The sequence below is a fragment of the Acomys russatus genome, chromosome 15 (assembly GCF_903995435.1).
Source record: "Acomys russatus chromosome 15, mAcoRus1.1, whole genome shotgun sequence".
In the NCBI taxonomy this organism is placed as follows: Eukaryota; Metazoa; Chordata; class Mammalia; order Rodentia; family Muridae; genus Acomys; species Acomys russatus.
Genome location: NC_067151.1, coordinates 62,818,813 through 62,841,830, shown reverse-complemented (window position 1 = coordinate 62,841,830; position 23,018 = coordinate 62,818,813). Strand labels below are relative to the sequence as shown.

Sequence of the window (23,018 nt, the reverse complement as noted above, 5' to 3'; positions counted from 1 at the left end):
GCACATCTAACTGAGCCATCTTTCTAGCTCCCCAACCTTTATTTGTTTCTGAATGATACAATACAGTACCTCTAACATTACCTTTGCATCTGCTGCAGTGAAAGAGCTTTATTTCAGGCCTTTGGTATGGAACTATATCTGTGAAAAGTAAAAATGTGAACTCAAAAAGCAGTAATTTTAAAAAATGATAAATAACCATAAAAGGAAGCAAAAAGAGCCTTTTCTGTCTTCTGATAGTAATCAAGGAAAGCCATGTTACACAAAGAAAATCTTTGAGGCATTTGAGAGGAACAAACAATTTTTCCTTAATTTAAAAACACAAATATCTGGTGTTAATCTAGATTAGATCAGTTGAGTCATAAATTTTATTTAAAAAAAAAAAAACTCTAGGGGACAGTTGTGGTTCATAAAAGGAGTGTAGGGGAAATATGTGAGATGAGAGCAGATGCTGTTACAAGAACTAGTGATGATCTGCTATTGGAATAAAAACATTTCAATTAAACCTTTTCTCTTTTTGTTTGTATTTGTTTTTAAGAAGAAACTTTGAAAAAAGACAAGTTGGTCATGGTGGTTCACTCATTTAGTTTCAGCAATCAGGAGGCATCTGTAAGTTCAAAGCCAGCCAGGGTAACCTAGTGACAACCTGCCCGGGGGTGGGGGGGCAGAAAGGTGGGAGGGTGGCTCCAGACTTACTGAGTGATTAAGTTCACCTGATCATATAGAGGACCTGACTTTCAGCACCTACATGTTGGTTGACAACCACCTATAACCCCAGTTTCAGGATGCACACGACAGAGGCATGCATGAGAACAAAGCAAATAAACATGGTACACATAAAACTAAGAAATTATTTTTCTCCAAGACAGGATTTCACTATGTAACTCAGGCTGTCCTAAACCTCACTCTGTAGATCAGGCTAGCCTCAAATTCAGAGACCTGCCTATCTCTGCCTCCCGATTGCTGGCATTAAACATGTGTGCCATCATTACCCAGCTGAGAATCATTTTTAACTATAATTTTAAAAAGTTTTCCCCTATTGAAAATTCTACCAGTAATCTTTGATAAGTCACGAGATCCTAGAACTTAAAATTTCCTAAAATGAGATTGATCCAAATATGGCTGATTGTAGGAGGGCAAATGAGTGAGGGCTTCCGCCTCCCAAGTCCCTTATTTTGCACACTTTGTCCTCTTGCCTGTCTTAAGATTCTTCTTAATTGAAAATTTTTTTTCCAATAGAAGATCTCTGCTATTTCCTAAGATTTTTCTTTTCATTTTCCACAGTGAGTCTTCATCTACAGTTTCATCTAACCAGAGTCAAGAATCTGGTTATCAGAGTGGCCCGATTCAGTCGACAACTTATACCTCCCAAAATAATGCTCAGGGCCCTCTATATGAACAGAGATCCACACAGACACGGCGGTATCCCAGCTCCATCTCTTCATCACCCCAAAAGGACCTGACTCAGGCTAAGGTAGTAGCTTCATAATTCCCTGGGTCTTGGTTATCAGAGTAATAGGTAAAAGTCCCTTGAATATTATTGATCCAGTTTTCTGGAAATTGTGCTATAGTCTTGGAATTACTGACTGAGATGCTGACACAGCACATTTTTATGATTGGTAAACTAAAAGTTTTTTTCAGCAAATGTGAAGGAGACTCAAGAGCTGGAACACTTTTCTTTGCAATAAAAATTTGTTGGTTATAGCAAAAACTGTCTCAAATACCTGTCCTTTTCTAATGGAAGATCTGATTGCTAGACTTCAGGGTGCATGTATATTAGGAAATCTACCTTACTCTGGTAAAAAGGATAACATATATCAAAGGCGGTGTGGAGTACGATAGGTCTTAAGAATTGTTTTATTCAGATTATTAGATGGGGACAGTGTCCATGTGCTCATGAGTTCTGGTCCCCTAGGAAGCCAGAGCCATTAGAATCCTTGGAGCTGGAGTTACAGGTGGTTGTGAGTTGTCCAGTTATGTATGCTGGGGCCTGAACTCAGGTCCTATTCAAGGGCAATACATACAGCCATCTTTCCTGTTTCCCTAAAATATATTTGACCAACATTAAATTAAGTGACTTATAACATCTGTCTTACAAGTTTGTCTGTTCTCCCTCATTTTTTGCTCCAGAATGGTTTCAGTTCTGTGCAGGCCACGCAGCTACAGACCACGCAATCTGCTGAAGGTAAGTGTTTTCCAGGCCTTTTCTTCTTATTGTTAGTGGGTCTCCTCTAAGTAGGGTTGCTATGTAAACCAAGTTGGCCTAAAATTCACTAGAGATAGCTACTACTTTTGCCTCCCAAGCGTGGATTAAGGATGTGCCATTACACTCAGCTGGTATTTGTATGTGTTTTTGTGTTGATTCGTGGACCAATCTGTCCCACCTGTGTGCCTGGTATTGTAAGGTGCAGGAAGAGAGTACTGGATGCCCTGGAGCTGCTGTAACCTGCCATGTGGGCACTAGTAATTCAACCTGGGCCATTAGGAAGAGCAGCCTTGTTAACTTAGGGCCATTAATTTATAAAGAGTCTTGTTGTGACACAGGCTGGCCTTGAATACTTTTAATTCAGCATTACAAGTACTGGAATCATAGTCAATGAATGTGCCACCATAGTCAGCTTTCAATCTCTCTGTCTTTTTAGGTGTTTTGTTTTACATGTGTGTTAGTGTCCGTGCACCAAGTACACGCCTGGTGCCTGTGAAGGTCAAAAGAGGGCGTTAGATGGCCTGGAAATGGTTGCAGATGCCATATGAGTTATTGGAAATAGAACTTGGGTCCTCTGTAAGAATTGAGTGTTCTTAATTGCTGAGCTATCTCTCTAGCCCCATATATTTTTTTAATATTAATGTATATTGATGTTTTGCCTACATTTATGTCTGTGTGACGGTGCCAGATTCTCTGAAATTGAAACATACATACCATGTGTGTGCTGGGAATCAAACCCACATCCTCTGGAAAAACAGCATTTGCTCTGAACACACTTTCACTCTGTAGCCACAGCTTATGTCAAAATCATTTTGGTTATTTTGTATTAGCCTCCCATGGGCTAGCGTATAGGCGTGAGTTCTCTGTTTTAGAGTGTTTAAAAATCTAGATTTAATTTCATTATTTTTTGAGTGTGTTATGAGTACGCGTGTGTGCACGCCACAGCATTCATGGATGTCAGAGAACACAACTTAAGGAGTCTTTTCTCTCATTCTCTACTGGGATATTGGAATCAGGTGGTTTATGTGGTGCTAGGAATGGAACCCAGGGCCTGATTTATGATAAGCAAGCACTCCCAACACTGGAGTATCTCCACAATCCAGAGTTTTTGCTTAGGTTTTTGGGTTTTTAATTTTTGTTTTTCCTCTCTTGGTTTTTCGAGACAGGGTTTCTCTGTGTAGCCTTGGCTGTCCTGGACTCGCTTTATAGACCAGGCTGGCCTCGAACTCACAGCGATCCACCTGCCTCTGCCTCCCGAGTGCTGGGATTGAAGGTGGGCGCCACCTGGCTTGTTTTTCTCTCTTAAAAGCGGTAATTCCATTTATTTCCTTCACTGGCCAAGTAAAGTTTGTGTTGTCAACTTGCCTAAAATTTAATAAAAGAGTTGAACTCATCATATTGACTCTGTCTGTCCCTCTCTTTCCCCCCTTTGTTTGTGTTTTGAGTCGTGGAGGACTGTTGTTTTTCTTTACTCATAGGCATCCCTGTTTTCTGATGAAGGGAAATCTTTTCTATTTACAGGTGCTACAGGCTCTGCAGTGAGATCTGACTCACCTTCCACATCTAGTATACCCTCTCTCAGCGAAACAGTACCTGCAGCTTCCTTACTGACAACAGCCAATCAGCATTCATCCTCCTTAAGTGGCTTGAGCCATAATGAGGAGATTCCAAATACCACCACCACACAACACAGCAGGTGATTTGGGATGAGAATTTAGGTTGGGATTGTGAGTTTCAGTAACAGCTATCTGGTCTTGTCTTAATTACTATACCTGTCGTAGACCACATTAGCCTACCTTTTGTGGGACGTGAAGACAAAGGAGCCGTAGTTTCTGCTTTTAGCATCTGGTCTTGCTGTGATTGTTCACAACCCTGAAAACTAGCCATTGACCATGGTTCAGACATCTTGGGTTTTTTTGTTGTTGTTGTTTTGTTTTTTTGAGACAGCGCTACTCTGTAGCCTTGTCTGTCCTGGAACTTACTCTGTAGACTAGGTTGGCCTTCATAGAGGCCCACTTGCCTCTGTCTCCCAAGTGCTGTAATTAAAGGGATGCGCCACCACTGCCTGGTCTTTCTGTGATTCTTAATTGGAGCTCCAGGTCAGATAGTCATATGTTAATGGCAACTTTTTCTTCTTCCAGTGCTCTATCTACACAGCAAAATACCCTTTCTTCATCAGCATCTTCGGGGCGTACTTCAACATCCACTCTTTTGGTAAGTGTAATGCTTGAGAGGAAGTGTAGTTCTTGGTCCTTTTCTTTTTTTTTTTTTTTTAATTTATGTGCTTTGGTGTGACGGTGTCAGATCTTGGAGTTACAGACAGTTGTGAGCTGCCATGTGGTTGCTGGGAATTGAACCTGGGTCCTTTTGAAGAGCAGGCAGTGCTCTTACCCACTGAGCCATCTCTCCAGCCCTGGTCTTAATGTTTTAACCTTAAGATTGTCCCAAGTTCTGTAGTTCTTTTGTTTCATTGATTGATTCCCCCACCCCCACCCCACCCCCTCTTGAGTCAGGGTCTTGCTATGTAGCCCTGTATGGCCTCATACTCTATGTAAATCAGGCTAACCTTGAATTCATGCCTTGCCTCTGCCTCTCTAGTGATGACATTACAGGCATGGATTTTTAAAACACCTGGCACACCCAGTAGGGAGTTCTTGAAATTTTCTTCATGACTTAGCTGAGGTTGTAGGAAAAATGAGTAAAAGGATATTGAGAAGCCAAAAGAATCCACAAGTTTTGCACTTATGGAACATAACTAAAAGTCTCAGCAGTCTTCTTTTCACAGAACATAGGTAGGGACTTTATGTTACCATTAAATGCACAACAACACACACTTTTCTTTTTATTGGAGGTATACTCACCAGGCGGTAGTGGTGCACACCTTTAATCCAAGTACTTTGGAGGCAGAGGTAGGCGGATCTCTGAGTTCAATGCCAGCCTGATGTACAGAGTGAGTTCCAGGACAGCCAGGGCTACACAGTGAAGCTGTGTCTCCAAATAAATGGAGGTATAGCTCAGTAATTACATCATTAACATCCATTAGGTCCCTGGATTAAGTTCCTAAACTATAAAAGGAAAAAAGAAAAAGCTAGCAACAAAACAACTGGTAGAACTATTCTGTAGTTAGCCTGGGAAATACAGTCTTTAAGATAGTTTGAAGCAGGACATGTTTATCAAAGTGGTGCTCAGATGAGAGCTCGTGGTCAAGGAATCATTTTACAGTTTGTAACTCCATTCCTGAAGAACTAAGCTGAGGTGTTAAGTTGCAGGAGCCTAGGAAGTGCTAGGAGGGCTAAAAGTTTAAGAGCCTCAAACTTTTTTTTTTTTTTTTTTTTAAAGACGGTTTCTCTGTGTAGTCCTGGCTGTCCTGGACTCACTTCGTAGACCAGGCTGGCCTCGAACTCACAGCGATCCGCCTGCCTCTGCCTCCCGAATGCTGGGATTGAAGGCATGCGCCACCATCGTCTGGCTTAAATTCAGTTTTAAAGTCAAATCTGTTACTTTATTCCTGGTCATGAACTATTCTTAAAAGCTAAGCTACTGAAGCAGAGGGCAGAAGGGGGTGTGGTGCACTCTTTAGTTCTGAGCTTACTAACCAGTTTTGTTAGTCCTTGTGGAATTTGTCCCCACCTACTTTGCTTTTTTTCTGAACAGGGTTATGATGATGGTCAGTGAGCAATTGTAAGATACATGGAGCTAGAGATTTCTTTTTATTTTGGCAGAGGGAATCCTGGTTGGCTTTATGAATTCCAGATTCCTTTTTTTCTTTTTAACTTGGTTTTTTTTTTTTTTTTTTTTTTTTAATTGCATATGAGCGCTTTATCTGCAGAGGAGGGTATCAGATTACATTATAGATGGTTGTGAGCCACCATATGGTTGCTGGGAATTGAACTCAGGACCTCTGGAAGAGCAGGTGGTGCTCTTAACCACTGAGCCATCTCTCCAGCCTCATGAATTCCAGATTTCATGAGATCATAAATTGCTTCTCTTTCCTGACCTGTTGCTAATCATTGTTTCTGTCTTCCTCTGCTCCCTTTTGAAGCACACAAGTGTGGAGAGTGAGGCGAATCTCCATTCTTCCTCCAGCACTTTCTCTACCACGGCCAGCACTGTCTCTGCACCTCCCCCAGTGGTCAGTGTCTCCTCCAGTCTGAATAGTGGCAGTAGTCTGGGCCTTAGCCTGGGCAGCAATTCTACTGTCACTGCCTCAACTCGAAGCTCAGTTGCTACGACTTCAGGTAGCTTTGCCTAAGTGGGTGGCATTCCTCTGGGATGAAGACGATAATAAATTGTATAACAGCATAAAAATGTTCTCTTTTAGGAAAAGCTCCTCCCAACCTTCCTCCTGGAGTCCCGCCATTGTTGCCTAATCCATATATTATGGCTCCAGGGCTGTTACATGCCTACCCGGTAAGTGGAACTGAAGGCTCTTCTCTACAGAGTGAGATGCTGTCACTCTCCTCTGTAGCTCTGGCTTCAGATTGAAGACAGTAATTAAAGCAGAATAAATGAATTATACCCACATTTGTGTGTGTTTAAGATCAGAGGGAACTGGAGTCTTCCTCTCCTTTTCACCTTTATTCATGTTCCAGTTAGGCTTGCATTGTTGGTTGGCAAGCACCTTACCTGCTAAGCTGTATCACTAGTCAAAAAAAGTTACAGGGTTTATGTGTGTATTTTTTATTTATCTGGTGATTTTGTTTACACACATGTCATATACACCATAGTGTGCCCTAGTGCCTTTGCAGGCCAGCATTGGATCCCCTGGAACTCAGGTTACACACAATTGTAGGCATCCCCATGTGGGTGCTGGGAATCAAACCTGGGACTTCTGGAAGAGCAGCCAGTAAATTCTGAGACACCTCTTTAGGCCCCACCCTTGAAAATGCAATAGTGTTTGTAGAGGAAGGACAAAACTTAGACAAGGGCCTTTGCTGAGTATTTGTTCTGTGTAATACACGATCTGGATCTTGAACATCAAAGGCCCACCTGTGTAGTTTCTTGGTCATTTTCTCTAGTGCTATTGCTTCTCTACCACTGTGAATCTTTGCTTTCTTTGACCTATTTAGAACTACATGAAAATAAGTGGCCGACAGTAGCAGTATTTTACCTGCATGTCTTCTGTCACCTTCAATTATTCAACATCTACTAAAATGTAAAATATTTATAAAAATTGAGTTTAAAAACAGCTATTTTTGCTGGGTGTGTTGTCAAATGCCCTTAATCCTGGCAGTTGTGAGGCAAAGGCAGGCACAGGCGTGTCTCTATGAGCTTGAGCCCAGACTGGTCTACATAGAAAATTCCAGGACAGCCAGAGCTACAAAGTGAGACCCTGTTTCAAAACAAACAAATTTTAAGAAGCCCCACTTGGCTGGGCGTTGGTGGTGCCTACCTTTAATTCCAATATTATGGAGGTAGAGGAAGGCAGATCTTGAGTTCAAGGCTAGCCTGGTCTACAGAGTGAGTTCCAGGACAGCCAAGGCAACACAGAGAAACCTAAGCTCAAAAAATCAAAGGGGGGAAAAAACCCAAAAAACACTTATTCTTGGACCAGGCATGGTAACATGTGCATTTAATCCAGACACTGTGGAGGCAGAGACAAGTGGATCTCCAAATTCAAGGCCAGCCTGGTCACCCAAGGTACTTATGTAGGCCAGTTAGCACTACACAGTAAGAACCTTAGAACAACAAAAAACAAAAACCCATCTACCTAGTCTTTACCTATACTTCAGGAAAGAAGTTTAGATAATAGACAGATGAAATATCCTAATAGCACTCTTAAACATTTTTGTCTTTTGAGTTAGGGTCTCGCTATGTAGCTGGTCTGGAACTCTCAAAGATCTGTCTCTGTCTCCTGAGAGTTAGGTTTAATGGCAAGGGGCCTGGCTTTTTTGTTTTTGTTTTAATAACTTTTATTAATTGGCAATTTCATTCATGTGTATAATATATTATCATACCACCCTTCCATTCCCCCTCCTTTTACAAAAAGATTTATGTATTGTATATGAGTGCTTTATCTGCAGAAGGGAGCATCAGAGCACATTATAGATGGTTGTGAGCCACCATGTGGTTGTTGAGAATTGAACTCAGGACCCCTGGAAGAGCAGGCGGCACTCTTAACCTCTGAGCCATCTCTCCAACCCCCTACATTACCTTTTTTTATTCTCATTATTTCTTGAACTTCTTTCTTCTCAATACCTCCCCCTTCCTACTTAATTTTTTTCTTTTTTTACATTGTCTACTTGTTTTTCTCGAAGTATGTCCCTTTTGCTATGTGTATGTATGTGCGCCATGTGGAGGTAGATAGCCATGGTGTTGAAAAGGACAGAGCATCACATCCCTTGGAACTAGAGTTACTTAATGGTACTGAGTTGTTATGTGGACACTGGGAACTGAACTCAGATCCTTTGCAAGTGCAACAAGTGCTCTTAATCACTGAGCTCTCTCTCCGGCCCTGCATTGTGTACTTTAAAAAAAAAAAAAAGTTAAGACAGGCATGTTGGCACACACCTTTAATCCCAGCACTTGGGAGACAGAGGCAGGTGATTCGCTGTGAGTTCGAGGCCAGCCTGGTCTACAAAGTGAGTCTAAGACTACACAGAGAAACCCTGTCTCGAAAAACCGGGAGAGTGGAGGTGCAGGGGAGATTTATTTCATGTGTATGAGTGTCTTCTTTGTATACTATATTATACTTGGTTCCCCTGAAGGCCAGGAAGGGGGCCTTGGATTCCCTGGAACTAGAGTTACAGATGGGTGTATACCACCTTGTGGATGCTGGGAATCAAATCTAGGTCCTCTGGAAGAGCAGCCAGTGCTCTAGCTTCCACATTGAATACTTTTAACTTTAACACTTTATACCTAGAAATATGTGGAAATTAGAATAAAATGTGAGTCCTTCCAGGAAAGATAAACTTCAACCCAGGTTTTAAAGTCTGCAAGAGACAATGACTATTCAATACATTAAAGCCTATTGTACATGTACTTGAATCCACCCACTCTGCTCTTCTGGTGCCCTGATGTCAGCCTAGTCTTTATAGATAGTATGTAGCTGAAGGAATGCTTTAAGACCTTTCATGAATCATTTAATCCCTTTGTACTTTATTAGGAGATAATCTGCCTTGTTCAAACAATGAAGGTTAACATTCTTTTGAATTACTTTGCCTTTTCCTACCATCATGACTAGTTTCCATTAATGTTGTTAAATGTCTGTCTTGCAGCCACAAGTATATGGTTATGATGATTTACAGATGCTCCAGACAAGATTTCCATTGGTGAGTTATGTGGCATAGAAATTTGGAAAAAGAACATTAAACTTGGGGGTTGGGGTGGACGTGGACATTGAGATAGGGTTTCTCTGTGTGGCCGTGGCTGTCCTGGAACTCACTCTGTAGACCAGGCTGGCCCCAAACTCACAGAAATCTACCTGCTTCTGCATCCTCAGAGCTGGGAAAGATGTGTATTATTACCACCTCACAAAACATTAAAATTAATGTTAAAATCTGTTGTGGCTGATGCCTGTAATCCCAGCATGTGAGAAGTGGAGGCAGGAAGACCAAGAGTTCAAAACACGCTCGGCTACACAGTGAATTCAAGATCAGCTTGGGCTACATTAACTTCTCTTTTTTTTTTTTTTTTTTTTTTTTTTTTTAAATAAAAAGGTTGGTGGAAAGATTCTTAAATGTTCATTCAGTATCATCTAGCTATTTCTGTCTGTCCTCTTTTCTCATATACTTTATATGTGTGCATATATATTAGGAATTGAATTGGGGTGGCAAAATATATTTATATATATTTGTATACATAGGTGCAGCTCAAATGGACTAACAAAACTATTAACATGCTTTCTATCAACATCAATTTCCTGTTCTATTTTATTGTTATTGTTTTAGACCTAATGATTGTACCTAGGGCTTTATGAATGCTAGGTAGGTACTCTACTGTTATATGGTATACCTACCCTTTGTAATAATGAGGGAGGAGATATCTTACCATGTGTGTTTGTTTGAGTTGGGGGGTCTCTCTGTTGTAGTCCAAGCTATATACACTGAGTTCTGGCATCAAAGGCACAAACCACCACATCCAACCTCTATGGCTTTTTGTTTGTTTGTTTGGTTAGTTGGTTGGTTGGTTTTGGTTTTTAGTTTCTCTGTCTCTCCTCTTTTTGTCTTGTTTACTAATAAGTTTCCCCAAATCTCTACACTGATGCACTTTAAGCCTTTACTCTCAGCTCATGGCCAGGTGATTTTGGCAGTGTTATAGGAGTAACTGGAATTAATGGGAGCTTATTCAGATGGACAGGATATTTTTAATGTCTTAAGGTTTTTTTTGTTGGTGGTTGTGGTGGTTTTTGTTTGTTTTTGCTTTTGGAGACAGGGTTTCTCTCTTTCTCCCTAGCCTTCTTGAAACTCCATTTTGAGACCAGGCTGGACTTAAACTCAGAGATGCGCCTGTCTCAGCTCCTAAGTGCTGCGATTAAAGGTGTGTTCCACAATGCCTGGCCACTCTTAAACTTTTCTAGTGCCAGGGAGCAAACCTAGTGCCTCTTGCATTTTAGGCAAATACATTGTTTAGGCTAGTGTAATACTACCTTTGTATCTTAGGAAGGCCTGAGACTTGAGTTGTGCCTCCAAGTAGGTAGATAAAAGCCCAGCTTTGTTGTTTAGAGACAGAGTCTCACTGTGTAGGCTAGGCTGGCCTTGGTGGTTGTCCCGCTTCCGCCTTCCAAGTCTTAAAATGCTGGGATTGTGGGGAGCACCACGACACACACAGCTTCCGTTCTGAGACAGGAGGCTGGATGTGGTGGCACATGCCTTTAATCCCAGAACCCAATCTACATAGCTAGGAATATGCAGCCTTGGCTGGCCTAGAATTTGCTTTGTAGACTAGGTTTGTCTTAAACTCTCAAGATCCACCTGTCTCTGCCTCCCATGTAGTTTTGTGCATGCAGGTGCCAGAGGAGGGTATTGAATGTATCCTGCTTTCCACTCTGCCTACCCACCTACCTGCCACCTTTGCTACTGTTACAGCAGCATGCCCATGATCATACCCACCTTTTCACATGGATGCTGGAGATCAAAGTAGCAAGCATTCTTACCTACTGAGTCAGTCTCTTCGGCCCCACACTCAGCTTCTTAAGCACTTTGGCAGAAAGAACCTGCTTTCTCAAAATTAGCTGGGAGGATCTGTATAAGATTAAACTTGTTGGTTTAGATAGACCTTAATGTGTACTTCAGTGAGCATATCCATAGACCTTGTCTGACTCTACTCATAGCCAGGCCAGTGTTCATGTGAGCTCTAACCTGTTTAATCATAACTGGGTAAACTGCAGCACTCAAGCATTCTGCTGCTTCCTCTCACCTTGTACTTTTCATGCTGGAGAATGAGTGGAATTTAATCTCTGCTTTTTTTATTTTGGTTCTAGGATTACTACAGTATCCCGTTTCCCACACCCACCACTCCACTTACTGGGAGGGATGGTAGCCTGGCCAGCAACCCTTATTCTGGTAGGACTGGGATAGAGCTGACTATAGGGAAATGTATTGGGATTGTAGGTAGACACGTGATAAGTAGCAAGGGTTAAGGTTTCTGTCAGAATTGTGATTTCCCCCACCCCCACCCCAAATACGCTATTGGCATGGATGTAATGAGTCAAGGCTGGGAGATTGATAATCCTGTTACATATGTGCCTGTCACATCTTTTTCTTTTATATATCACTTTCTGTTGTCTTATTTCCAGGCATTTTTGTTCTGAGTTTCACCATGTTAAACACAAGCTCAGTACTGAGCTAGACTTGGTGGGGTTTTTTTGTTTGTGTTTTTGGCTAGTCTACCTTTTCCCAGGCAGTACGCTTGAATAGCCCTTCTGTGTGCCCTGTACCGCTTTACCCTGTTACAGTAACAGTCTCATGCCTTGCTAGTCCTTGGATTTTTGTGGGGGGTTTTTGTTTTTGTTTTCATGACTGACCAGTGTCTTCTCATCTTCCCTCAACTATTGTTGTCCTTCAAGCTTTGGAGAAACAGTGGGTAGGAAAAGAGGGTGGGATGGAGATGAAAGAAAACAAGTTGGCAGAGGAACATGGGGAGGTTTCATTCTGGGAGCTTCTTTGCACATTATAGTATACAGCTAGCCCTTCTTGTCATAGGTGACCTCACCAAGTTTGGCCGTGGGGATGCCTCCTCCCCAGCCCCAGCCACCACCTTGGCCCAACCCCAACAGAACCAGACGCAGACTCACCACACCACGCAGCAGACATTCCTGAACCCGGCGCTGCCTCCTGGCTACAGTTACACCAGCCTGCCATACTACACAGGGGTCCCGGGCCTCCCCAGCACCTTCCAGTATGGGCCTGCTGTGTTCCCTGTGAGTAGCTGACTGGCTGTGCTCTTGTTGTAATGGATCCCAGATCTGGACACCATCCTAGCTGCTTTCACGGATACATAACTCCTTAATAATAAAAGAGGATGACTTGTATATAACTTGTACTTGTGGCCCACTTCTGGCCTGGGATGAAGGGGTATGGGGTTTTAATTAGAATAAGGATTGTCTGATCTTAGAATTGGCCAACAGAGGACTATGATCCTGTATATCTTTGCTGCCTCCTCCTTCCCTGCAACGTTTGTCTCCTTTTATTTCCAAACCACTCTACCTCTTGACTTCTTGGGTCAATTCTGAAAACATTAGTGTATAAGTTACTTTTCTGTTGTTACTTTAAAATACCATGAGCAAAAGCAAGCACAAGAGAAAAAGTTGAACTTTGGCTTACATTTTGAAGGGAAAGCCCATAATGGTGAGATGCCAGGAGCAGGAGGTAGATCAGGAAGGTGGGGCAGTGCTACAAACTCTCAATTCCTGTCCCACTGACATGCTTCTTCCAGCAAGGTGCCACCTCCTAAAGGTCCCTTGAGCAACAGTGGACCAAATACTCAAATACATGAGCATATGGGGAGACATTTCTCTTTCAACCATAATCAGTAAGGCTTACATTTCACTATTGAATCTGTGGCCAGCCTACCTTAGGAGAGGTATCTACCTAGATGTCCAGCCTTTGGATTAAGAAAAGTGACCTAGATGCTATCTGTTGCTGTTTCATTGCATTTCTGTCCTTTTTGTTCTTCAGGTGGCTCCTACCTCTTCCAAGCAGCATGGTGTGAATGTCAGTGTGAACGCCTCGGCCACTCCTTTCCAACAGCCAAGTGGATATGGGTCTCATGGATACAACACTGGTAAGTTCCCTTTGGCCCTTGCTCAGTGGTCTTTGTGGGGTATTACTAGATGGGAAAAAGACCTGGTACTTGAAAGTGGGTCAGTAAGGATATGCAAACTATCCACACATGACTGTCATTGTTTGCCTGGCTAGGTGTCTAAGAATAGTGCCAGTGAGGAGCTTTTGCTAGGACTTGTTTGCTCTATTCACAGTGGGAATGCTCAAAGGGCATGTATTGGCTCATCTGAGTTTGAGTGAGGAGTGAGGCAGGGGCCCTAAGGTGTCATTGAAGTATCAGTAAGGGAACATGGTAGTATGCATGGCACTGAGAGTTAGTACTCAAGAGAGGAGTTAGATACTTTCCTAACAGACTGTGTACAGTAGGTTTGGCATAAGTGTGTTTGTAGCATTAATTTTGTGGCATGACTCCCCTTTTTAAATTCTATTCCTATGAGACCTACAATGTAGAGAAAAATGAGTAGACATGATTGGCTGTTCATTAGAGTGAGACTTTGATCCTTAGGTTCCTTCCTATGTGTAGTCAGTCTTCTTGCAGCGTCTCATTGCACATGTGCTGGCAGGGAAGGAAGTGTAGGGTATTATGGACACTGTAGCCTAGTCCTGGCTTCTGTACCTGGATATGTGCTTTGCTTTTGGAGGATGGAGATAAAGAAAAATTTTGTTTTTATAGGATTTTTTTGTTGTTTTAATTTATGGGGTTTTTTGTTTGTTTTGCTTTTTTTTTTTTGAAACAGGGTCTCTCCATATAGCCCTGTCTGTCCTGGAACTCAGTGTGTAGACCAGGGGTGATCTGGAATCCACAGAGATTTGTATGCCTCTGCCTCCAGAGTTCTAGGACTAAAGGTGTGCACCTCCACATCTGGCTTGTTTGGTTTTTTTGTTTGTTTGTTTTGTATCGTTTTTGAGACAAGTTCTCTATGAAGCCCAGGCCTGCCTCAGATTTGTAGCAGTCCTTTGGCCACCATCTCTTGAGTACTGGGTACTAGATATATACCATTCCTGACTCCAGGAGAGACTACAAACAATCCCGTGTACTTTTTAATGACTTCAGGTGAATCTGGGGAAGTGGTTACTCCAGTTGCTGGGTGTTAAGAGTTGAGGGTTATCTTTAAAATCTTGCAGCCTGGTTACAGTTTGATGGGACTTAGAGGGATCAACCAGTGTTGTTTACTCTTCTATGGCTCTGGGTGGGTAAATAAGCACAGAAGACAACAAATGGGTTTAGGTATTAATATAGACAGCTGGAGATTTAATTGTGACCTTTAAGAATGGATCATGAAGCCGGGCGGTGGTGGCGCACGCCTTTCATCCCAGAACTCGGGAGGCAGAGGCAGGCGGATCACTGTGAGTTCAAGGCCAGCCTGGTCTACAAAGTGAGTTCAGGACAGTTAAGGCTACACAGAGAAACCCTGTCTTGGAAAAACCAAAATAAATAAATAAAAGAATATAATCTTGAAGAACTGAGCCCCCGCCTTTATCCCAGCACTCGTGGAAGGCAGAGGCAGATAGATCTCTGGCAGCCTGATCTAGAAAGAGACCGCCAAGACTATTGCAAAGAGAAACTCTGTCTCGAGGGGGAAAATTCGTGAAGAACCTCTGACATTTAATATCTGTACTAGTTATGGCTGCTGCTCTTATTGAGCAAGTCCTAGCCTAATCTTTGGTGAGTAGAGAAAAAAGTATAAGCTTTTTTTTTTTTTTTTTTACTTTTAGTGGCTTCATCCCAGAATTTAGCATTAGGTTTAAGTACTCTGTGGTCCGGTTACAAATATTTTAAAAGGTTTATGATTGATGAGGGTTGGAATCTGATTCTGAAACTCCTAGCATCTTACCTAACTTACAATTTTAGAAATCTGCTAATGGAGCTTTTTGAGAACCCCCAGTTCCCAACCCCCCAACAGAGGGCTCTTGTCATTCTGTTCCTCATCAACGTCTAAATTCATTTATCTTTATGTATTTGATTCCTTTTAGGAAGAAAATATCCACCCCCTTACAAGCATTTCTGGACGGCTGAGAGCTAATTTGGCCCAAGCCTGGGGGCTGTGTTTTGTGTGTGTGTATAAATTTGCACTGAAGTCTTGTTTCAGAAACCAGACCACTGAGGAGAGCCTGCTGAGCTGAGGCCATGGCCTGCGTGGCTTGGGGAAATGAGTTGGTGGATACCTTCTGGGCTTTTGAATTTGCCCCTCCCCATTTCCTCTCCCCCATGTGTCTGACCCTGTCTTACCCATTTCAAGTTCGAGCGGTGCAGCACCTCCGAAGCATCAATGCACACACCTGCTGTTGCTTTTGATTTCTGGAAGGCATGTAGTTCCAACTTGTAACAAAATATTTGTAGTCTTCAATAAACTGTGGTATTTCTTTAGCTAACTCTGCGTTCTTTCCGTGCATGTCTTTCTGGACACTAGGAGCCAATGCTGTATTGTGGATAAAGGGTGGGGGGTGGCCTTGTCAATCAATCTCTAGTGTAGCCAAAGAGCTGTTAGTGGTTCAGTATAGTGGTTTTTAATTTGGGTGGAGGGAAAACAGCCTGTTTCCAGCCTATTGATTGGTTGGTAAAGCTATTTATAAATAAACAAAACAAAAATGATTTCCCACGCTTTTATGTCTTTACTATGTCTTTTTCATGTAGATCATCCCCTTGCCTCTGAGGGGAAGGACAAGAAGTTAGAGTGTCACCTCAGGTGACAGGCAAAGGAGATGGTGTTCAAAGCTGTGGTTAGGAAGTATCATCATTCAAGGCATAACTTCTACATCTGGTTCTCAAAGGCTGGCTGGCTGATTGATAGCTGATCAGGTCATTAGTGATCACTTAGTTGATGACTTGGGCTTTGTGGAAATGGTGCTAGCCTGTAATATTGTTTATGGTCCTTTGATGGCTTTTCAGAGATGGTGAATTAGTCATTTTTACTCATGAATGTACCCAACGATGTGTGGGAGATGTTTGGTCAGACATTCTGCTGGAAATTTTGATCTCCATGCACTCACTGACCAGTGCACTATCACCCTTTGGTTTATAGCATAAACTCGAACAATTAGACCACTACCCTTGGTTAATGGAAAAACCAGATATTCAACTTTCCTTTTGTAGGTCCTACCCTTCTGGTCCTAAGGAGTGTAACCAATTTTCCAAGTTGCTGCCATGTTAAGAGAAATGTATTCTTATTTCTTCTACCTACTACCTACACTGTTCTGTAATGGCTTTATATAACTTGAGTTTGGGTAGGCAGGCCATGTGGGGCAGGGAAAAGAACAGAACTCTAGTCTGAGGATCTCTGCAATAATTAGTGAAAACAGGGAAACCGGTGCCTGCTATTTTTTAGGTTTTCTGTTACATAGAGGCTATCACAGCTACTCTACAGGATCTCCCCAACCCCTGCCCCTGCATTTTTAGTTCCTTTTATCTTCCATACAATCTAAAATCTCTGATCCTAAACTGTTTTTAGGTAAAAAGTAAAACAAGGTAGGCGTTCTGTTAGATCTGAGTCAGTCCTTCCTACCCAGGCTGAGGACGCAGTTAATGATTGTAAGCACCTGGTATGTAAGCAGCCTCATGTCTCTGTTGCGGGAACCAAACCAGCTGTGTGCACTTACCTAGTAAAAACAAGTTGGCTCTTTGGTTCTGTTTTAAAAACTATCTGTCTATATCCTGCCTCATCTCCTTCCACATCAAACCTCTCACTTTCATAACTGAACTTAAAGTTATGCCTTCCACCCATGTTCTGTCAGATAGTCATCTGGAGTTTGAAAAGAGAAAGAAAAGTCTCTGCTACCCACAAAAGAGTGTGATGTATTATTCCCTTTGTTACTCTGTGCCTTCCAAGTATATAGTTACGGCTTTGGAGATGGGGAAGTATTTTTTTTTTCCTTGCTTTATTTCTGTGCTGCTGCTTTTTGCCCTTAAGATTGTGTTTGTTCCTTTTGAAGGCCACTGTCTTGACTTAGGATGTGGTAGGGTTTAACAGTTAAATTTTTTTCCCTTGGTGCCAGAGGTCTAACCTTGGTCCTTGTGCTAGCTAGAAAAGCACTTAATCACTGACCAAATCTTTAAACCCATAAAGAAAACCACTTCTATGGAAGGATTCTAAAGCGATTGTGAACTTAACTCCTGAAGGCTGCCTTTGTTCTAAGATTGGGTAGAATTTGAGTTCTGGAATTTGTATGGAGACTGTTGAATGTGAGTGAATGGAGGGGTCCTTGAAATTTTATCATTAAATACGTTGCTTCTCAGAAAACGGCACAACAGAACTGCATCAGCGTGCTCCCCATATAAAAGAATAGTGTTTAAAAAAAAAAAAAAAAAAAAAGAATAATGTACCTCTGGAAGCCAGAATCTAAGAGTATAGGGATGTAGTTTTTCTGGTTTTGTTTTTATCTTTACATTAATAAAGTCTTTTTTCAGTTGGGAATTCCTAGTTAAAATAACTTACTTTTAACATTTTTGTTTAAAATGTTTCTAGTGAGATGCTAGGTTATCTGATGGCTTTTCCTGTCTTTTTGATTCATTGACCTATATCGTCAGGAAAGAAGAGTATAATAGTTCATTTCAGCTTGAAAACAAATTAAAATGGATTACACTACTACAGACTCCTTTAAACTGTGGTGGTAGGGAATTTCTCTACAGAAACCATGAGTTAGGTATGGATTAAAGCTGTTATTTCATGAAATAATGAAAATGACATTGACTTTATGTTCCATATAGACTGAGACTACCCCTTACGATGTCCTCCTCATGCCTCATCACTAAAAATATAGAACTAGAAATTCATCTTCTGTCAGCCCCTTAAGTCACAAGGACATAACCCTAGAATTCCTAGAGCCATAAAAATCGAGACTAGAATGAAGTGAGACTAACAGCGAGTGCTCTGGGGACCACATGGGACTGTCCTCCTTTAACAATGTGTGCTAAGGATGTTGAACCACAAGAGTGTCTATAGAACAGAAAGAGCCAAATGACCCAAGTCTTCAAGGGCAGAACCAAGTGGAGTTGAGAGTGATTCACAGTGAACACTAAGTTTATTGTATCCTTGCTCCCCTCAGAGCAGGTCACACATAGTATCTGTAATGGGTAAAAGAACTTTTAGGCAGCATTTGTCATGAATTCTGACATCTCAGAACTAATGCAAACATGGAAATATATACTAAAATTCCTTTGCAGTGCTATAGCTAGGAAGGTTGCAGACATCACTTGTCCTAGGAACAGAGTCTAAGCTGAGAACAGACAGAGCTAATCCTCTCTGTTTCCTCCTCCCATAGGTGTGTCAGTCACATCCAGTAATACGGGCGTGCCAGATATCTCGGGTTCTGTGTACTCCAAAACCCAGGTAGGTGCCTGGTCTGGGCGAAAGGAGATAGAGATTGATGGGCATAGAAGAGGTGGAGTCAAGCAGGAGGTGGTGGCACGCTGTGAGTTCCAGCACTCAGAGGCAGCGGCAGGCAGATCGCTTTGAGTTAAGGGCCAGCCTGATCCTCAGAAGAGAGTCCAGAACAGCCAGCGCTACACAGAGAAACCCTGTCTCGAAAAAGCGGTGGGATTGAAGTTAGGACCACCTTCAGGAGAGGTGTAGGGACCTATTCTACGTTTCCTAAAATGAATTGTCTCTAGGTTTCAGGTTCTCTAAGACTTTAAATTTAGCCCTCTGAGGGGGAAATGAGAAATGTCAGGGACAGCTGTGCTAATGTCCTGGCCTCTTGACCAACCTACTTATTACATACCATTTTTGTAACTTTGCAAAAGAATAAACATAGGAACAAAGGGAAACTAGTTAATTTCATTCTTTGAAAGTCCATAACAGTGGGAATATAATGAGGGATTTGTTAAAGGCATATGATATATTTACAGGAATGTCTTTTGTCATTTTTATGTCTTAACACCTTGCATACTCAAGATACCTGTTTGGAATGATGGATGGATATATATATGGGGGGGGGGGGAGTTTTAATTTATACTAAACTACAGAGGCAGGAATGCCCAGACTAGTCAGTGAATGTCCCTATATTCACATGAATTATATTTATTTATTTATTGATTTTGAGAAAGGGTTTCATTTTGTAGTCCTGGTTGACCTAGAACTCACTGTGTAGACCAGGTTAGTCTCAAACTCCAGAGATCTACCTGAGACTAAATAGTTAATTTGCCCAGGACCACAGCACATTGAAAGCGCAGAGCTAGTACTAAGATTTTTGAATATTTGACTTGAGGTATGCTACATGCTACTTTGTGAGGATAAGGGTGTTTGGGTCAGAAAGTCCTAGGATTCTTTTGATGATCCCTTTTTACTATTCTCCTCCTGTTCTCCTGGGATAGCAGTCATTTGAGAAACAAGGTTTTCATTCCGGTACTCCTGCTGCCTCCTTCAACTTGCCTTCAGCCCTAGGAAGTGGAGGGCCCATGAATCCAGCCACAGCTGCTGCCTACCCACCTGCCCCCTTCATGCATATTCTGACCCCCCATCAGCAGCCACACTCTCAGATCCTTCACCATCACCTGCAGCAGGACGGCCAGGTAATAGCCCTTGCCCCGTCTCTCCTTTCCCTTCCTCTTCCTTCCTATCCCTTAAAACTACCTCCCTTTTCCTTTTCTTAACCTTCCTTACCACCACCTTCACCCAGCCCTCACCAGTGCCAGCCAGGGGCACGCAGCACATACAGACACAAGCGCACATAACACGAGCAGTTAGCAAAGGAAACATGAAAGAATGGGCCAGATACCAACCCTTTGTCCAGTTCCTTTGGTACCTTTCTCCTCCTCCTCCCATGGCACAGTTGTCCTCATCCTGTCAGACCTGGGTCACACCTTCCCTTTTCACCTCTCCCAGCCCTCTCCCTTCCCTGACATTACAGCTTGCCCTTCTAACGGTGGAGTTCTATTGTCAAAAGTTTGTCCCTTTATTTTCCATATATCCTGGTTCTGCCTCAGCTACCATATTTGCAGATGATTCTCTGTTGCCAGCGCCAGCAGGAGGAGCAGGTAATGAAACTGAATGATAATGTGCTTGAACCAACTCTTTCAGCCCCATTTCACCTCCACAGCTTCACACACTGGAAGGCCTACCCAGTCACAAATCGGGATACACAAACAGAAACACTATGCTAAGCTCTCTGGCCTCCCCATCCTCTCTCTTCCTTCCCCTCTCAACACCCTCTTTATCCTTTTACCCTTCCCCAACTCTGGAAAACACTTGGTTACCAGAATGGAAAAGATACTTGGGGCAGCATCTGGTGCCTGATGCCTCAGGTCTTTCCTACTTTGTCTGAATTGGTTTCACATTAAGTAACGTGTGGTGGTGGGTGGATCTGAAGGGTGGTAAGAGAGACCTCTTAAGAGCTCCAACTAGGTGGTTGGGCAACTAGAATAGGGCTTTTTTGCTCCCAAAGATAACTTTTTGTATTGGGGCATTCATGGATATGAGTGAGAATGTCATCGCTCTCTTTGAAAAGGCCAGAATTCTCACAGTTGACTTTTTAGACCAGGACAGTGGATAGTGGGGAAGACAGCTAAACAGGAATAGAACCAACTCACCATCTTATCTCCAAAGTTTTCTTGTCCACTTTTCATTTTTCCTCTACTTTAAGGTTTAAAAAAAAAAAGTCACCTCTGAAAAGAGGCTATGTAGACCAAATTTTCTGTGCTTGAAAAGTAAACTTCATAGTAGGTTCTAAGTAAAGGAAATAAGAGAGCATGACTATTTGCACATTTCCACTTGAAGGCGTTACAGATTGATCCCACTAACTAGACACCTTTTTCCTCCCCCATAACCCTCGCATCCCCCTGCAGACGGGCAGCGGGCAACGTAGCCAGACCAGCTCCATCCCGCAGAAGCCCCAGACCAACAAGTCTGCCTACAACAGCTACAGCTGGGGGGCCAACTGAGGCCCTGACCCTCTTCTCCCGGTCCCATCTTCTGAGAGGGCTTCTCAGCCTGGAAACTATGGAAACAGCATCAAAGAGAGAAAAGAATGTGGGGCGATTCCGCTGCTCCACACCCCCAGCGGCCCATCCCACACCTCAGCTTCATGTCTGTCCCATTCCTATGCCATCCCATCCTGTTGTATGTATTATAGGATTTGTATTTTCTCCTCCAGCCCCTTTCCTCTTCCTCCTTCCTCTTTGCATTCAAGATTATGAAACTTTGCTGTGGGCTTGCCTTTCCTTCACTTCTTCCCGTTCACCCTGGTGGTGTATGGGTGAGGTGGGAGGGTGAAACCCCCCAAATATATATCAGCCCAACAGCCCTAAGTCTCCTCCTTTATTATTAGGAAACCAAAACACACACACACACACACACACACACACACACACACACACACACACACACACACACACACACCACACACACACACATATACAAATGGTGTCATAAATATGAACAGCATTGTCAGATGAATTAGTTGAAGTGGTTTTTTTTGTACTGTGTCCTCAAATTTAATGAATTAATGTGTCTTGTATATATATATACATATATATATAAAAACGGAGAAAAAAAACAAACTCTACCTTCAGCCTCTGCCCATTCTTGCTCCGTCTAGGATATCCTCACTCTCGTCGATGACCAGCTTGGTGACTAAGTGCCCTGTACCCACGGGGCCTCTTGTAGCAGGCTCGAAGGCTGTGGAATAAAGTGAAGTCTTTGCCCTTTATGAACTCTCACCTTAATGTGCTAGTATTTGCCCTTAAGGAAATTCCCTTTCACATTCTGTGACAGGAAAGAACCACCACAAATCTTCCTTTCTTCTAGAAACTTCGTTATCTGCAGGAAGTGAAGGGGGAAGGAGCTAAGGACATTTAAAAGGAATGGGGAAGGAAAAAAAAAAAAAAAAAGACTGGGATTCTTTCAATTTAAAGGATTCTGAAGCCCAAAGCCACTTATTAGCTGTTGGCTGGCAAAACAAAAGCTTAGGGCCCTTTTCCTTTTGCAGAAGTAGACTATAGTAGTTCTTACTGCCTAAGCTTTGTTTTTGAGACAGTCTCACTGTGTAACTGACAGGCTGGGGACTTGGTATGGAGACCAAGGTGCTCTCAAATTCAGAGGCCTGCCTGCCTCCGTCGCTTGAGGGCTGAGGTAGAAGGTTCTTAGCAACACACCTTGCCCTGCCTGTTTTATGTGGCCCAGAAATGTCCAACTTCGGCCAGGTTGGTGGCGCGCCCCTTTAATTCCAGCACTCTGGAAGCAGAGGCAGGTGGGTCTCTGAGTTCGAGATCAGCTTGGTCTACAAAGTGAGCTCCAGTACAGCTGAGGCTACACAGAGAAAGAAACCCTGTCTCAAAAAACAACAAAAGAAATGCCCAATGTTGAGCAGGTAATGGTAGAGCAAGATCTGGAGTGAAGACATGGGGTTTTGGACTTCGATTGAAGGCCAAAAAAGGAAGTTTCATGGTTCTTTCTAAGAGCCTGAGACTCACCATATTGCCAAGGATTCAGGAGACTTTGTTTCAGCCTTCCAAAACTGCAAGTGTCCTGGCTGGGGTCGAGAGGTGCTATGTTTACTTTTGAGTCAGGGTTTCACTGTGTAGCTCTGTGGCTGGCCTGAAACTTACTGTGTGGACCAGGCTGGCCTCAGACAGATCCACCTGCCTGTGCCTCCCGAGT

The 23,018-nt window shown here is 42.7% G+C and overlaps 1 protein-coding gene across 1 annotated transcript in view; it reads left to right on the top strand.

The window, feature by feature from the left end:
- The window catches only part of Ubap2l (ubiquitin associated protein 2 like), a 58,523-nt gene extending 36,776 nt beyond the window's left edge, over positions 1-21,747 (top strand). Inside the window, exons 16-29 of the mRNA XM_051157567.1 lie at positions 1,282-1,471; positions 2,128-2,182; positions 3,725-3,899; positions 4,345-4,417; positions 6,246-6,441; positions 6,525-6,613; positions 9,421-9,474; positions 11,625-11,706; positions 12,346-12,563; positions 13,321-13,426; positions 18,685-18,752; positions 19,736-19,933; positions 20,348-20,398; positions 21,206-21,747. Coding sequence (XP_051013524.1) covers positions 1,282-1,471; positions 2,128-2,182; positions 3,725-3,899; positions 4,345-4,417; positions 6,246-6,441; positions 6,525-6,613; positions 9,421-9,474; positions 11,625-11,706; positions 12,346-12,563; positions 13,321-13,426; positions 18,685-18,752; positions 19,736-19,933; positions 20,348-20,398; positions 21,206-21,301 — 1,651 coding nt within the window. The 3' untranslated portion in view covers positions 21,302-21,747. The remainder of the gene's footprint in view (positions 1-1,281; positions 1,472-2,127; positions 2,183-3,724; positions 3,900-4,344; positions 4,418-6,245; positions 6,442-6,524; positions 6,614-9,420; positions 9,475-11,624; positions 11,707-12,345; positions 12,564-13,320; positions 13,427-18,684; positions 18,753-19,735; positions 19,934-20,347; positions 20,399-21,205) is intronic.
- Positions 21,748-23,018: the final 1,271 nt, after the last annotated feature.